Raw genomic sequence first — 14,030 nt, forward strand, 5'->3', positions numbered from 1 at the left:
ATGTAGGTATGTTTGTGTTGGGTGTATCATGTGTGTTCACATGTGTGGGCACAGGCTTGCCACTTTTTGGAGGTCATATGACAACCTGCAGTCTCAGACCCTACCTGCCACCTTCTTTCTACCTCCCATCTTGCTGTAGGAGCCCTAGGATTTATAGACAGGCAGCTCATAGAGCTTTATATGGGTTCAAGAATTTGAACTCAGGCCCTCAGTCTTGCCACTCTCCATCCCCCATGATTATATTTAGTAAATATCAAAGCTAGACTTCTACTTAGCCACATGGCTAATAATAAGGGGTATGAGCAATATGATTAACAGTGAGATTTGATTTGAATGCTAACTCAGTCACTATCAGAATGCTATTCTGCATGTTATATAGTATACATATTAAATGCATATTATATAACATGCATATCATACAGCATATAAATACATCATATATTATACATGCTATATAATATACATATTGTATATTATATAGGATTTTCTATTTCCTCATTTGTAAAACAGAAATCAGAATATTCCTTGTCTCACAGGATGGGCTGGCAAGGTAGTTAAAAGTGCATTCTCTGCCAGGTATGATGATGCATGCCTGTAATACCAGCACTTGTGAGGTGAAGGTACAAGTATCAGGGGTTTAAAGGTCACCCTTAGCTACAAAATGAGTTCAAGGTGGTGGTGGTGGCGGTGGCAGCAGCGCATGCCTTTAATCCCTGCACTTAGGAGGCAGAGACAGGTGGATCTCCCAGTTTGAGGCCAGCCTGATCTACAGAGTGAATTCCAGGACAGCCTGGACTACACAGAACCCTGTCTCAAAAACGTAAAAACAAAGCAAGAGATCCAGGTTCAACTCCTGCTCTCACCACAAAATAAATAAATAAATAAATAAATAAATAAGCAAGCAAGCATATTATGTTTCCAGATACAGTGCCAGCTACTCAGGAGGCTGAGTTGAAAGGATCACTTAAGCCCATTCTGGGCAATTCAACAAGGCACTTCCTCAGAAAGAGAAAGAAAGAGCCCTAGAGAGCAAGACTAAAGGTGAGAACCTAGGAAAGAGGAGAAAGGACGGGCAAGAAGGGAAGCAAAAGAAAACATGTTTCAGTGCACATTTAAGAGCCAGGCTTGGTAGCCAAACATGGTGGCACAGCCCTGCAATTCCAGCAATCCCAGCACTTGAGAGGTCCTGGGCCTCAAGCAGCAGGGCATGCTGGTGCACACCTTTGATACCAGTCTTCAGGAAGCAGAAGTAGGCAGATCTTTGTGACTTCTAGGTCACCTGTGGTTACACAGTGAGAACCTGTCTCAAAAAAATGTTCTAGAGTCATACTTCCTGGATTTGTATCCATGTTTGTTGTTGTTTGGTTTTTGAGACAGGGATTTTCTGTGTAGCTCTGGCTGTCCTGGAATTTATTCTGTAGACTAGAGTGGCCTCAAATTCACTGAGATCCACCTGCCTCTGTCTCCCAGGTGCTGGGATTAAAGGTGTGTGCCACTACAGTCCAGCTGTGTGCATGTTTTAATACTCCACAGCTACATGGTTTGGGTGTGTGAATTTCTCTGGACCACCTTGCCTGTATAATGAAATAGGTAGTACCTGAAAATCTCATCACAGAATATAAAGTGCTCTGACACATAGCAAGCATATAACAAATATTAACTAGTTTTGTTTTATGACATTAAAATTGATGATTTAAAGCAGATGCATAGGTTGGGGCTGGGGAGGTGTCTCAGCAATTAAGAGAATCTTTTGCTCTCTCAGAGGACCTGCCTTTAACTCCTGCCACCCACATCGTATGTAGGGCAGCTCATAATTAACTGTTAACTCCAGCTCCATAGAGTCTGAGGCCTTTGGTCTCTGAGGGCACCTGCATTCACACATGAACATACCTATACACATACACACATGACTTAAAATAAAAAGAGCTGTGTGGTGGTGGCACATAAGTGTAATCCTATTACTCAGGAGGCAGAGGCAGGTGAGTCTCTGTGAGTTCAAGGCCAGCCTGATCTACAAAGCAAGTTCCAGGACAACCAGAGCTACTGCACAGAGAAACCCTGTCTCCAAAAAACAAACACCACAAAGAAAGGAAGAAAGGAAGGAAGGAAGGAAGGAAGGAAGAAAGGAAGAAAGGAAGAGAGGAAGGAAGGGAGGAAGGAAGGAAGGGAGGAAGGAAGGAAGAAAGAAAGAAAGAAAGAAAGAAAGGAAGAAAGAAAGAAAGAGAAAAGCATCTTTTTTCAAAAGCTGAGGCATAGTAACTTTTCTTTAAGAGACAGGGTTTCTCTGTGCAATAGCTCTGGCTGTCCTGGAACAATTCCTAACAGTAGCAAAGTTACAGCTGTGAAGGAGCAAGAAAATAATGGTGGCCACCACCTAATGAGGAACTGTATTAAACAGGAAGGTTGAGAACCACTGCTCTAGGACAATTGTCCTCGACAGAAAGTTATTTCATCCAGAGGACATTCAGCAATATCTAGAGACATTTCTGGCTGTGACAACTGGAACACGTTACTCTCATCCAGAACCAGGGACTCCCAAGCTGCTGCTGAACATCACACGCTACAGAGGATAGCCCCTTACAAAAAACCATTCTCCTGTCCAGAGTCAGCATCCCAAGGGGCAGAAGCTCTAACCCAGGGCTAAGGAGTTCCTCCTCAGTTAAGGATGCGAGTGGGACTGGGGAAGTGGGACAAGGTGCTAGGGAACCACGGAGACTACCACCTGAACCTGCAGAACGGCATCCAAAACAGCATTTCCCTGATCATCAGTTGCCAAAACTCAAAGAACAACAAAACAACCAACTTCTTCATATGTTATATTTCATTAATAAATAGGTTTTCTTCTTTAAACACAGAACATATAACAGATTGAAACACTCCCCCCTCCCCCCAATTCCAAAGACAAATCTATAAAACAAATACCAACTGTACCGCCCTACGGGCAGGAACGTCTGGTAACCCCCATCAGTCCTGCCCCTGCAGCACCACCACCCCACGTTCTGCAAGAGAAGGGGGTCTGGGGCTTCTCCCTTGGGCCCTGGGACTTCGGTGAGAAGCATATGAATGTATGATGTCACCTCTCCATGACGCATGGGCTATGAAAAGATGAGGATTCCTTACCAGCTCCTATCAGCCCTTGCCCTCCTGGTTCCAGTTATGAAGCACCTGGGCTAAGCCCCCAAGGGAGCTGCCTCTGGGCTTTCCCACTGTCCAGTCCCCTGCCACTTCTTAAAGGGGAAGGGGAGGGCTCCAAGGGCCCCTCCCATCCCCAGCCTGCATGGGAACGCTGTGTGGAAGAGGCATGATGCTGAAGGTGAGGCCAGTATGTCCCTGTCCCCCCAACACCCTTCCTTCCTCTGGAGTAGGGGAACACTGGGGCAACTGCCTAGTGCCTGGCTTGGGGTGTGATGGTTCTTGCTTAATGTCAGGCCCTCTTGACAGGCCTGGCTTCTTCCATCCCATTCCTATCTCCTAAGTCCTCACTGTGGCCATCTGAAAAAGTCACATCCAGGGTCTTAAACCATCTCATCCTCCCTCTCCCCGTGCCTCTGCACCCCAAGGGAGGAAGTGGGGGGCTGTCTCCCCCGCCTCCAGCTCCAACTTCACATGATGGAACAGCTTTTGGCCTTTTCTTTTTTGAAGGTAGAAGAGATGAGTTCAGAGCGACTGGGGAGGTGGAGGAGTCGCTTGGAGAGGCTGCGGACAGGACTCTTCGGGGGCACTGGGCTAGGCTTGTTCAGACACACCATGGATGCCATCCGGAAGATGCTGTGGACACTCTTCTCTGAAGTAAAAGCCGAGCCCTCCAGGTAAATTTCTGCACCCAACTGTTTGGCTATTGCACAGCCCTGTGGGAAGGGTGTAGTCATTAATGTAGTGATCTAAGATGCCTAGGAAACACCATGACATTCCATGTGTCACCCCTCAGGGCTATTCCAGACGACATTCCAACTGCCAGTTTTCTGCCACCAGTCTCTGCCAGTTATTCATAAAAGTGACTGCGTGCCAGAATCACAACATTTGAAAAATCGTACTGATGCTTTTTCATTTGTCTGTTAAGCTCAGCGGTGGTGGAACACACCTTTAATCCCAGCACTCGGGAGACAGAGGCAGGTGGATCTCTGTGAGTTTAAGGCCAGCCTGGTCTACAGAGTGAGTTTCAGGACAGCCAGGGCTTTTACACCACAGTTAAGATTTCCCATAACCATCTCCTGGGAGAACTCTTTAAAATACTAACATTGGGGGCTGGTGAGATGGCTCAGAGGGTAAGGGTGCTGATTTGACTTTGATCCCCATGGGTGGAGAGAACTGACTTCCACAAATTGTCTTCTGATTTCCACATGCATACTGTGTCATGAGTACACATACATACAGACACACAGGCACTCCCACAAAACAAGCATATGTAAAAAGTTTTTTTTTTTTTTAATGATAATGTCCAGACTGGGGTGTGGCTGATGCATGGCTAGCATGCATGAAGTCCTGGGTCCCATTACCAGTACCGAAACCTAAGACTTAATGCCTATGCAATCCCCAGACATACTGTACCTTAACAGACATTCTTACCCTCCTGTGTGCATTAAAAATTATTGCAAAGTCGGGAGGCAGAGGAAGGTGGATCTCTGTGAGTTCCTGGCCAGCCTGGTCTACAGAGTTAGTTGCTAGTTCCAGGACAGCCTGGGCTACAGAGTGAGCTCCAGGATAGCCTCCAAAGCAATACAGAGAAACCCTGTCTTGAAAAAAAAAAAAGGGGGGGGGTTATCCTTGCAGCTAGTGAGGTGGCTCAGCTTGACAACCTGAGTTCAGACTCAGAAACGAATGTGGTAGGAAGAGAGAACCAACTCTGAAATGTGTTTCTGACCTCCACACATGGGCACAAACCATGTACACCCATATTCACAAAGTTAAACAATTCATTAAAAATTATCCTTGGGTCTTGTTATAAAAAGGCAGGGGCCTATATCTTTCTCCTGAAGTTATTTTATAGTCATGGAGCTTGGAATCCAAAATTCTACCATTTACTCCTCTTTGTTTGCTAGTTTTGGTTTTTTGAGACTGAGTTTATTATGTAGCCAGGCTGGCCTCAAACTTGGAATCCTCCTGCCTTGCCTCCTGAGTTCTGGGATTACAGACTATATTCAGCTCTAACAAGTATCTTTAATGAGTCTGATGCATATGGGCATATGGTTTACAAAAAAAAAAAAAAAAAAAAAAAAAAGAAACCTTAAAAATGCTGGCGCACATACAGGAGGCTCGTGAGCTAACCTATAGCAGGAATCTCAGTGAACAAGTATCTGTTACCCCAACCCACATGACAGTTTGTTATTTATAGATAGCCCCCCAATATCAACTCTGTCTTCTCATATAGAAAGAGTTTAATCAAGAGCTATATCTAAGCCCTCTGCTATAGCCTTCTCTACCCTACCCTCCAGCCTGCCCCCCACACACACACCTGCTCATAGGAGATGGGTGCCTGCTTCTGGTGGGAAAGCTCCATTAGAGTGCTCAGGTCTGTTCGCAGATCTGTCTTGCAGCCAATAAGCAACACTCGGGTGCTGGGGCAGTAGTCCAGGATTTCTGTTCTCCACTAAAGGTTGGGGCAAGAAGGGAAGTGGAAGGGGAAAGGAGAGAAAGTCAGTGGCAGATAGATACCAGAAGTCCGGCTGGCAGCATGCAGCACGTCACTCAGTATCAAAGCTGAGTCCTTGTCTGAGTCACAGTATCCCTGCTGCACTAATGACATCATCTTCCTGCCCATGAGGCCTTTGGTGGCACCAGTGTGCTAACCCAGGAACCTGTCCCTTCAGTCAACAGCACAGTCACCAAAGGGGACAGGACTAGTCTCCCACTCCCTGCCATACATTGTCTTTCCCCAATCAAAAGGCAAATGAGCCCAGAATGCCAGTGTGGAGGAGCGAGGCAATCTCTTCCCTAAGAAGGCAAGCCCCACAGCACTTCCTGCAGAGTCTGTCTCAGTGTAAGCAGATCCCAGACCTAGGCACTCTATCAGCTGCTGACCCTGACCTGCCTGATTCAGTGGGCCTGGGATCACCGTCCACAGAAGCTGCTTCTAAAAGGTCCCATTCCTCACATCACCAGAAGGTTCTGGGCCCTCACCACCTCCCTCTCTCTCTGGAACTCTGTGAAAGCAGTACAAGGTAAGGAAAAGGCAGAAGGCTGAGAGGAGACCTGGATTCAACCCAGAGCCACAGCCCATAGTGAGGCTTCAAGCACAGCACTGCTTTCCTGGCTTCCAGGCAGGAGGGTTGGAGGACAAGGCACCATCTTGTTCTTCTGGGGAGAACTACAGAGTTCATTTTCACACATACCCCCACTTGCTTATGTTAGGGGAGCACTCACTACCAACTGAGAGTCATCTTAGCCCTACTTTATTTTGACTTGGACAGAGGGTCTCACTAAATTGCCTGTCTTGAACTGGCTCTGTAGCCCAAGCTGAACTTGAACGTAAGATCCTCCTGCTTCAGCCCCCCACCCAGTAGCTGGGATGACTAGCACGCACCCCACCTCAAGCATAGCTTTACCTTTTTGAGTGCACTATCCATAGTCTCTGGACGGCTGATGTCAAAGCACAGTAACACAGCATCAGAGTCGCTGTAGCAGAGTGGACGGACATTGTCATAGTAAGGAGACCCTGGTGCAAGGGGAGCAGAGCTGAGAGTGAGCCCTGGCATCTTCGCTTCTCTACAGGCTAAGCCTAAGGATCCCTGGGGAATGTCCCACAGTGTTAAAGCAGGGAAGCTTGGGACACGACCACCTGCCAGAATACCATTTCCCTTGGTCCTACAAGAGCAGAAAGCAAATGTGGGTAAAGTATACTCAGACCCTGTCTGGGTTTCCCACAGTGGGTTTAATATTCGGAGTCCCAGAAGAAGCGGCCGGTACCTTTGGAGAGACAAGGGTTTGTTTCTGACCCTTCACATCATCTAAGCCTGCCTGCTGCCCAGCCTCTGCTCCATTCTTCTACTTCAGGGTCTCCCATTGAAGAAATAACCCTGCCTGTTACATAACTGCCTGCTCTGATTCCTTACCTTGGGGTCAGACCTTCAAGAGATTGATGGAAGAGGGAGGGAAGGCACCCAGGATTTGGTGTTTTACTCCTTTACCCACATAAGTTAGCTTACACTGACAAGGGCAAAGGGAATACTGTGACCCTCACCCCTCAGATCTCAGGGAGGCAATCTCAAAGACAGGAATACCTATAAGCTGTGGAGTTAGGTGAGAGCAAGGATCCTTAGTGGAGGGAAGGCAACTCTGACCCAGGGTCTGATGGGGTGAAGACCAGGAGCTGAGCCTGGCCCCCTCCACCCCGAGGAAGGAACAGTAGCAGATTTGGAATCCAGACAATCCGTGCTTAGAATAGCAAGCAGCCCCTCTCCCTGTACTGCAATCACCATGGAAACTGGGGGGAATCCAAGCTGAGGTGGGGGTGTCCATCATAAAAAAGCAGAAGTAAGGGGGAGCTGGGATAGCTGCCTGCTCCTTCAGCAGTCCACCCCCATCTCTTTCTGGGGTGAGGTGGGGGTTGGATCACAGCAGCACTGAGGCAGGGGAGTGCTGCGGTACTGGGGGAGGGGAGTAGGTCTCCATTTCGGCTCCAAGCAATCCCCCTCCCCTAAGACCAGCAACTGAATAACAGAAACAGGTTCGGACCATGGCCCACAGTCACTGACATTTCCTCTGTCCTGACAGGAGCCTAATCTGAAAGAAGGGTGACTGGCTGCCTACAACCTTGTGAAATGAGGGGTGGGGTGTGCCCAGGGGTGGAAAGACCACACTTGCTGATGTTCCATTATCTGGGCTCAGGATTCAGGGGCTGTGAGAAGAGGGGAAGCAGGGAGGTTCGTGATGAAAAGAGATGAGCTGCAGCAAGGTTCCGGGACGACTGGAAGGTGGGAGGGTACAGCAGGAGAAAAACCATACATCATGCAGCCACACTGCATTCTGGTCCGATCCAGCCAGCATAGCACAGTCCAGGAGAACCAGAACCCTGCCTCCCTCTCCTGGGACTGCAACGGAGGAACAAGTACCAGCCTGAGGAATTTTGGTTGTGGAGAGAGCTTAAGAAGTATCTATCGTTTTTCTGTTTACCCATCCCTTATCTCCAGACTTCAAAATTGGAGAACAGGAACAAGGTTCCTTCAGAGAAGTAGGAATGCATATTTCACACATGTAGGAAAGCCTTAGTGATTTATAGTTCCTCTTTAAACTCAGCTTGAATATGTTAAAAAAATATTTTCTGGTAAAGCTTGGCTCTTCTTGCCTTTCTCATATTGCTGGCTCTTACTCCTTAATTATGCCTAAGACAGACTTACAGAGAGGGACTGGGGTAGAGAAAGTGGGAAGGGCTCAGAAGCAAAGCAAACATTAGCTGGGCTTTAAGGGCTTGGGAGAGTGGGGAAACATTGACAACGTTGCTTTCCACATTTTTGAAAGATAGGGTAAAGGGGGGCTGTCTCCAACCTCATCCCAGTACAGGTAGAAATAATAACTAAATCCATACACTCTCTTCGACTCTAACCCCAATGTGACCATGCCTACATTTACCATCTTTCCCACCCTCCAAAACACCAATGATGCATCGCTTCATCTCTGAGCCGCAGCCTCTGATGGGAAGGGCTGAGTTGCGGCAAGCAGACAGCCGAGGCCTGAGAGGGAATGCAGGAGAGCAACATTCCCTCCAAAGCTGGTGGCGGGCGCCTCTCTGCCCCACTACAGCTGCCTCTAACAGCAGCCTCCTACCATTCATTTAACTTTGCTCCAGCGAACTAAAGGCAGAGAGGCTGAGGGGAGGGGGAGAGAGGGAGAAGAAGGGATTGAGAGAGAGAGAAGGAGAGAGAGAGAGAGAGAGAGAGAGAGAGAGAGAGAGAGAGAGGAGAGGGGGAGGGAGGGAGCGAGGAGAGGGGAAGAGGGGGCGGAGAATGTGTGTGTGAGGATGGGGAAGACCTGTCTGGTGTTCTCGGGAGTACTCAGGGGTCCCTTCCTCAGCCCTCTGGAAAAAATGGAACTATAACAGAGAGAGGCCTGAATCATCTAAGAGAGTCGATACCCCCAGCCGAAGAATATTTACATTCCTTCCTTCCTTCCCTTTCCCAGCAAGCGCCTCTATCCTCAAAGAAGGATCCCTCTTCCCTTAGAAAAGCAGCAGCCAGCAGCTGGCCAGTGGAGGAGGATGGAGCATTTGCAGCCAGTCTTACCTGAAGTATCCCAGAGGCTGAGCTCCACTCGCTGTCCCTCGGTCTCCAAACAGGCTGTGTAATTCTCAAACACGGTAGGTACATAGGTCTGTGAGGAGAGAAAAATCAGTCACACTCGGACTCGCATGCCCTCAGAATCCCAAACCTTGTGTTGGCAACACAAGAAGCCACTCACACTTGCACTGGAACACTAAAGCGTCAGGTGATGCAGAACGGAGGGGGTGGGAATACATGGGGCAGGAGAAACTGTGTGAGACAGGAGGAAAGGACCAGAGAGATACTGGCCTTTGCTCCCCAGTCTGGGACAAGCCACCCACATCCTGGCTGGTCAGAGAAACCTACATTCACATTTATTACAATCCCTACATTTGTGTCCCACTTTCAGAGCCACAAGGCAATTCTAACCTCAGTCTCCTGCCCTCTAGTCCCTTGGCACAGGTGATCAACGAAAAGCAGCAGAAGCCTGCTGCCTAGGGCCACCCTCACTGAGCCTTACAGGAGGGCCAGGCAGGTATTGCGTCAAAAATAAAAGCCCAGGTCCTCCAGAGCCTCCAGGTCCCAGGAATGAAGCAAAGTAGGAGGGGATATGATGGGTATAGAGGTGGAGGAGCCGACCGGGCGGCAGAAGTGGGTCAGGTCTCAGGGGAAGCAAGGCAGGGCAATCCTCCAGCCAGAAGGCAGGCAGGCAGGCAGGCAGGGTTGGTTGGTCTGGGAGTCGGGGAGACAGACAGCTTTCCTGGGCAGGTGGGAATCGACCCTCCGGGTGGCTCACCTCCGGATAGCAGTCCTTGGCTAACACCTGTAACATCGCGGTCTTCCCACACTGCACGTCCCCCACCAGCACGAGCTTACATCTGACCACCACTGGCTGCAGCGCCCTTCTCTCCTTCATGGCTGCAGCCTCCAAGGGACTTGGACTCAGGTTCAACAAGGAGGAGGTCGTCCCCAAAGTATCCACGCGGAGACTGGTTGCGGGTTCCCTGCGTGCCTCCAACTGAGGCGGAGGCCGAACGGCCCCATTATATGACCCAGGCTGAACCAATCACAAGAGGAGGCGGGCTCTGCAGCGACCAATCCCTAAGGTGGGATCCCCAGCAGCAGCCAATAGTAAGCGACTCTGAGTCAGCGCCCTCTTCCTCCCTTCCCTTTCTGTTAAAGCTGCACCGCACAGTTGCTTCTTTCTGGAAGGGGATTCCCACGGTTTTTATATTGCTATTAGGTGGTCGGGAGGGATCTGCGAGTTAAGCCAAGAGATTTTTGAATGTCCATGAATTAAGTGTTAAAACCCATAAGGAGCTATGGAACCAGAAAGAGAGGGTTGTAGGATCTATCCCAGGAAGACAGCAGAACCTGCCTAAGCTTTGGACAGGTGGCATCTTTTGGGAGAAGGTACCCCAGGGACCTGTGACTCCTTACTTCTATATGGTTGCTATCCACACTGGTTTCGCTTTTGGAAACTTCTAAAAAGAAGCCCCTATGGTCCCTCTTTTACAGCCCAACACCCTTCCTCAGGGATCATCTAAAACAAATCAAGAAAACAGAGATAGGCAGAGGAAACAAGTGAAGGAGACCTATAAGTAGGAATAGGAGAGAGACCAAACAAGCTTTCTGTGGGGCACGGGGTGGGGGTTCTCACTCTAGGCCTCCTAGGAGCTGTCATGTCAAGGTGTTTTGTCCTGTGTCCTGGCTTAGCTTCCTGAATGAATCAGGCACAGGGCTAGCTCCAGGCTGATACCAGCTGACTCTGACGCACCAATGTGTGTCACCTGGTAAAAGTCCACCCTGGAGGACAAGTTCTGGGCATTAGGGATAAGAAACTGGAAGGCAATCTAAGATAGGGATAAGCTGCCTACTGAACTACTGATCGTAGCTTTCAGAACCTCCATGGCTTCTGGGGACCCTGTGCTAAACAGAACTATGGACATACACAGCTTATATAAGTCACTAACTCTCTGGCAACTAAAGAACTCCAATAAGACCTCCAGGGAATTAGGGACAAATTTTGGGTAAATTTGAGAGCAACCTACAGTATGCCCCCCCCTTCTTATTTTGTTGGTATGGTTTATTTTTTAGAAAGGGTCTCACATTGGAATTCACTGTATATGGCTCAGGATGCAATTCCTCCTGCCTCGGGCCTCAGGCCTAGAACTACAGGCAGAGAACAGCCCTGGCTCAGGGTTGTCTTGAAGTCCCTTCACTATGATAGACCCAGAACTTCTGGAATAAACCTAGGTCTCTGTCTCTGTGTCTGTCGCTCACCCCTTTGCTTTTAAGTCACAATCACTGCTGCCCAGCAATTTTCCCTAAAATAAAGGGCATTTCAGAGGTGTCTCAGGCCCCTGCACAGCTTTCTCTAAAAGGACAGATCTCCTCAGGCTTACTGTAACAGAGCATGGAGGCCATCTGGGAAATGTAGCATGGCCAGTCTCCTCAGTGGTTTCCAGGCTCCTTGGTAGGCTCACGGGCTGGACTGCACTGCCCTCTGTCCATCTCCTACCCGTCTCCTACCCATCACTTCCAGGGATGGAGTCACCCAAAGAGAACCTCGAGGGCAAACGGTTCTCCCAGGCTCTCTGGAAGTTTCTTCACCTCATCTTCCCCCACACCTCATCCTCGGCCTTCATATACCCTTCCACCTATGGAATTGGTCCTCTTTTTGCCCTTTCCAGCATCCTGATAGCTTCTCTGAGGATGTTTCCCTGGGCTGACCATAAATGTGGTTTGGAAGAGTTCCAGGACAGCTGGGAGACTGTTGTCCGTCTCAGTCTGGAGTCCTTCCCCACAGTGTTACCATCCTAAGTACCTGCTTTTCCCACACTCTGACTTGTCTAGACATAGGCCTAGATGTGTCAGTAGGGTTCCTGTGTGTTCCCCCTTTTAATGATTTACTTATTTTTATTTTATGTACATTAGTATTTTGCCTGCATGCACATCAATGTGAGAGTGTCAGATCCCCTGGAGGTGGGAGTTACAAGCATTGTGAGCTGCCATGTGGGTGCTGGGAATTAAACCCAGGTCCTCTGAAAAAACAGCCAGTGCTCTTCACAGCTGAGCCATCTCTCCATCCCCTCCACCTCCCGACCTTACCCCACTTCTGCTTTATGTTCTCTTAACCCTTAACCAGATTTCCTCCAATTACTACCTGAGAAAGGTTCGGGCTTTCTCGCTATGTTCATTCCCAGCCTCTCCCTACTCTCTCTCTCTCTCTCTCTCTCTCTCTCTCTCTCTCTCTCTCTCTCTCTCTCTCTCTCATGCATACACAAACAACCTGCAATGGCCACTCCAAATAAACATTCAACACAAGTAACCCTGCTCCGATATGCAGGTAGCTACCTCTGGCATTGCCATTCTGGGAGTGGGTGCCAACACTGATTCTTCCTGTATGACTGCATCTCAGGGTCAGCAGCAGATCTGTGATGGGGCAAGACTCCTCTGTGGCTCTCAAGATGTGTTTCCAAAGCTGGGTATGGTGATGCACACCTTTAGTCCCAGCACTAAGGAGGCAGAAGCAAGAGGATCTCTGTGAGTTTGAGGCCAGCCTGATCTACAGAGTAAACTGTAGGAAAGCCAGAGCTACTTAGTGACATCCTTTCTCAAACAAAACAAAACACAAGATGCATCTCTAAAGATATCATGTGGGTCACATGCTTAGGAGCGGTGAGGATAGTGTTGTATGTGTATGTTCACCAGGCCTGAGTGCTGGGGCGAGCTCTGTGTTAGAATTTAATTAGAGAAGGGGTTTGTGGACCTTTGCTTTGCAGTAAGGTTCCCTCCCCAACTTTCATTTTTGTCTGGCTTGTTTTAGACATTTTCTCACCCTGTAACTGGCTGTGTAGATCAGAATGGCTTGGTTTAGTTTTGGTTTTGAGCCAGGGTCTCCTCACCATAGCCCAGATTGGCCTCAAATTCATAGCAATTCTCCTGCCTTGGACTCTCATCACAGATTACAGTCATTCTCCACCATGCCCAGCTCTAGTTTACATACATACATACACACACACACACACACACACACACACACACACACACACACACTACCTTTTACTTATTGAGTGGGCTTGGGGGAGGAGCTGCGCTCACTCAGGCCATTACATGGGGGTCGCAGGGCCACTTGCAGAAGTTAGTTCCTCCAGTCCTAGGACAAATGATATGAATGATACTCCCTGAACCGTCCTACCACTCATCAGCTCCTGTCTTTGTTTAAACCTCTTCACAACATCTGTATTTAAAACTCTGCAGCCAGAATAATATGTTTATGAAATGGATGTTCTCTCTTGAGACTAGGAACATTTAGAACAAGGTAAAAATTGGTATTTTGTCCTTTTTTTTTTCCCCAGAGCTGAGGACCGAACCCAGGGCCTTGCGCTTGCTAGGCAAGCACTCTACCACTGAGCTAAATCCCCAACCCTACAAGGTAAAAATTGAAAACATTGGCTGGGCAGTGGTAGCATATGTCTTGAATCCCAGGCAGATCTCTATGAGTTCCAGGACAGCCTGGTCTACAGAACAAGTTCCAGGACAGCCAGGGTGGTTACAGAGAGAAACCCTGTCTCAAAAAAAAAAAAAAAAAAAAAAAAAAAAGAGCTAGACTTTGGTGACACATGACTTTAGTCCCAGCACTTGGGAGACAGAGGCAGGCAGATCTCTGTGAGTTCGAGACCAGCCTGACTACAGAGCTAGTTCCAGGAGGACAGACTCCAAAGCAATACAGAGAAACCCTGTCTCAAAAAAACCAAAAGAAAAAAAGAAAACATTAAGCCAGGGTGAAAGAAACCAGTTACAAAATACAACACATTATGTAGAATATAATATGTA

General features: G+C 48.4%; 1 protein-coding gene across 1 annotated transcript; it reads right to left on the reverse strand.

Moving 5' to 3' along the window:
- Positions 1 to 2,803: 2,803 nt before the first annotated feature.
- Rnd1 (Rho family GTPase 1) lies at positions 2,804 to 10,221 on the reverse strand. The gene is made up of 5 exons (XM_051189815.1): positions 9,988 to 10,221; positions 9,216 to 9,303; positions 6,543 to 6,652; positions 5,453 to 5,587; positions 2,804 to 3,848 (listed from the first exon to the last, which is right to left on the reverse strand). Exons 1-5 carry the CDS (start codon positions 10,105 to 10,107, stop codon positions 3,603 to 3,605), a joined length of 699 nt encoding a protein of 232 aa, XP_051045772.1. The 5' UTR covers positions 10,108 to 10,221; the 3' UTR covers positions 2,804 to 3,602.
- Positions 10,222 to 14,030: the final 3,809 nt, after the last annotated feature.

The sequence above is a fragment of the Phodopus roborovskii genome, unplaced genomic scaffold (assembly GCF_943737965.1).
Source record: "Phodopus roborovskii unplaced genomic scaffold, PHOROB, whole genome shotgun sequence".
NCBI classification, from domain to species: Eukaryota; Metazoa; Chordata; class Mammalia; order Rodentia; family Cricetidae; genus Phodopus; species Phodopus roborovskii.

Bases quoted from the DNA above. Each gene is read 5' to 3' on its own strand.
- Rnd1 (XM_051189815.1), bottom strand. From the start codon at position 10,107: ATGAAGGAGAGAAGGGCGCTGCAGCCAGTGGTGGTCAGATGTAAGCTC. The intron at 9,304-9,987 runs GTGAGCCACCCG...CTCTCCTCACAG, and splicing joins CCAAGGACTGCTATCCGGAG to ACCTATGTACCTACCGTGTT. The intron at 5,588-6,542 runs GTAAAGCTATGC...CCCAACCTTTAG, and splicing joins TGGATAGTGCACTCAAAAAG to TGGAGAACAGAAATCCTGGA.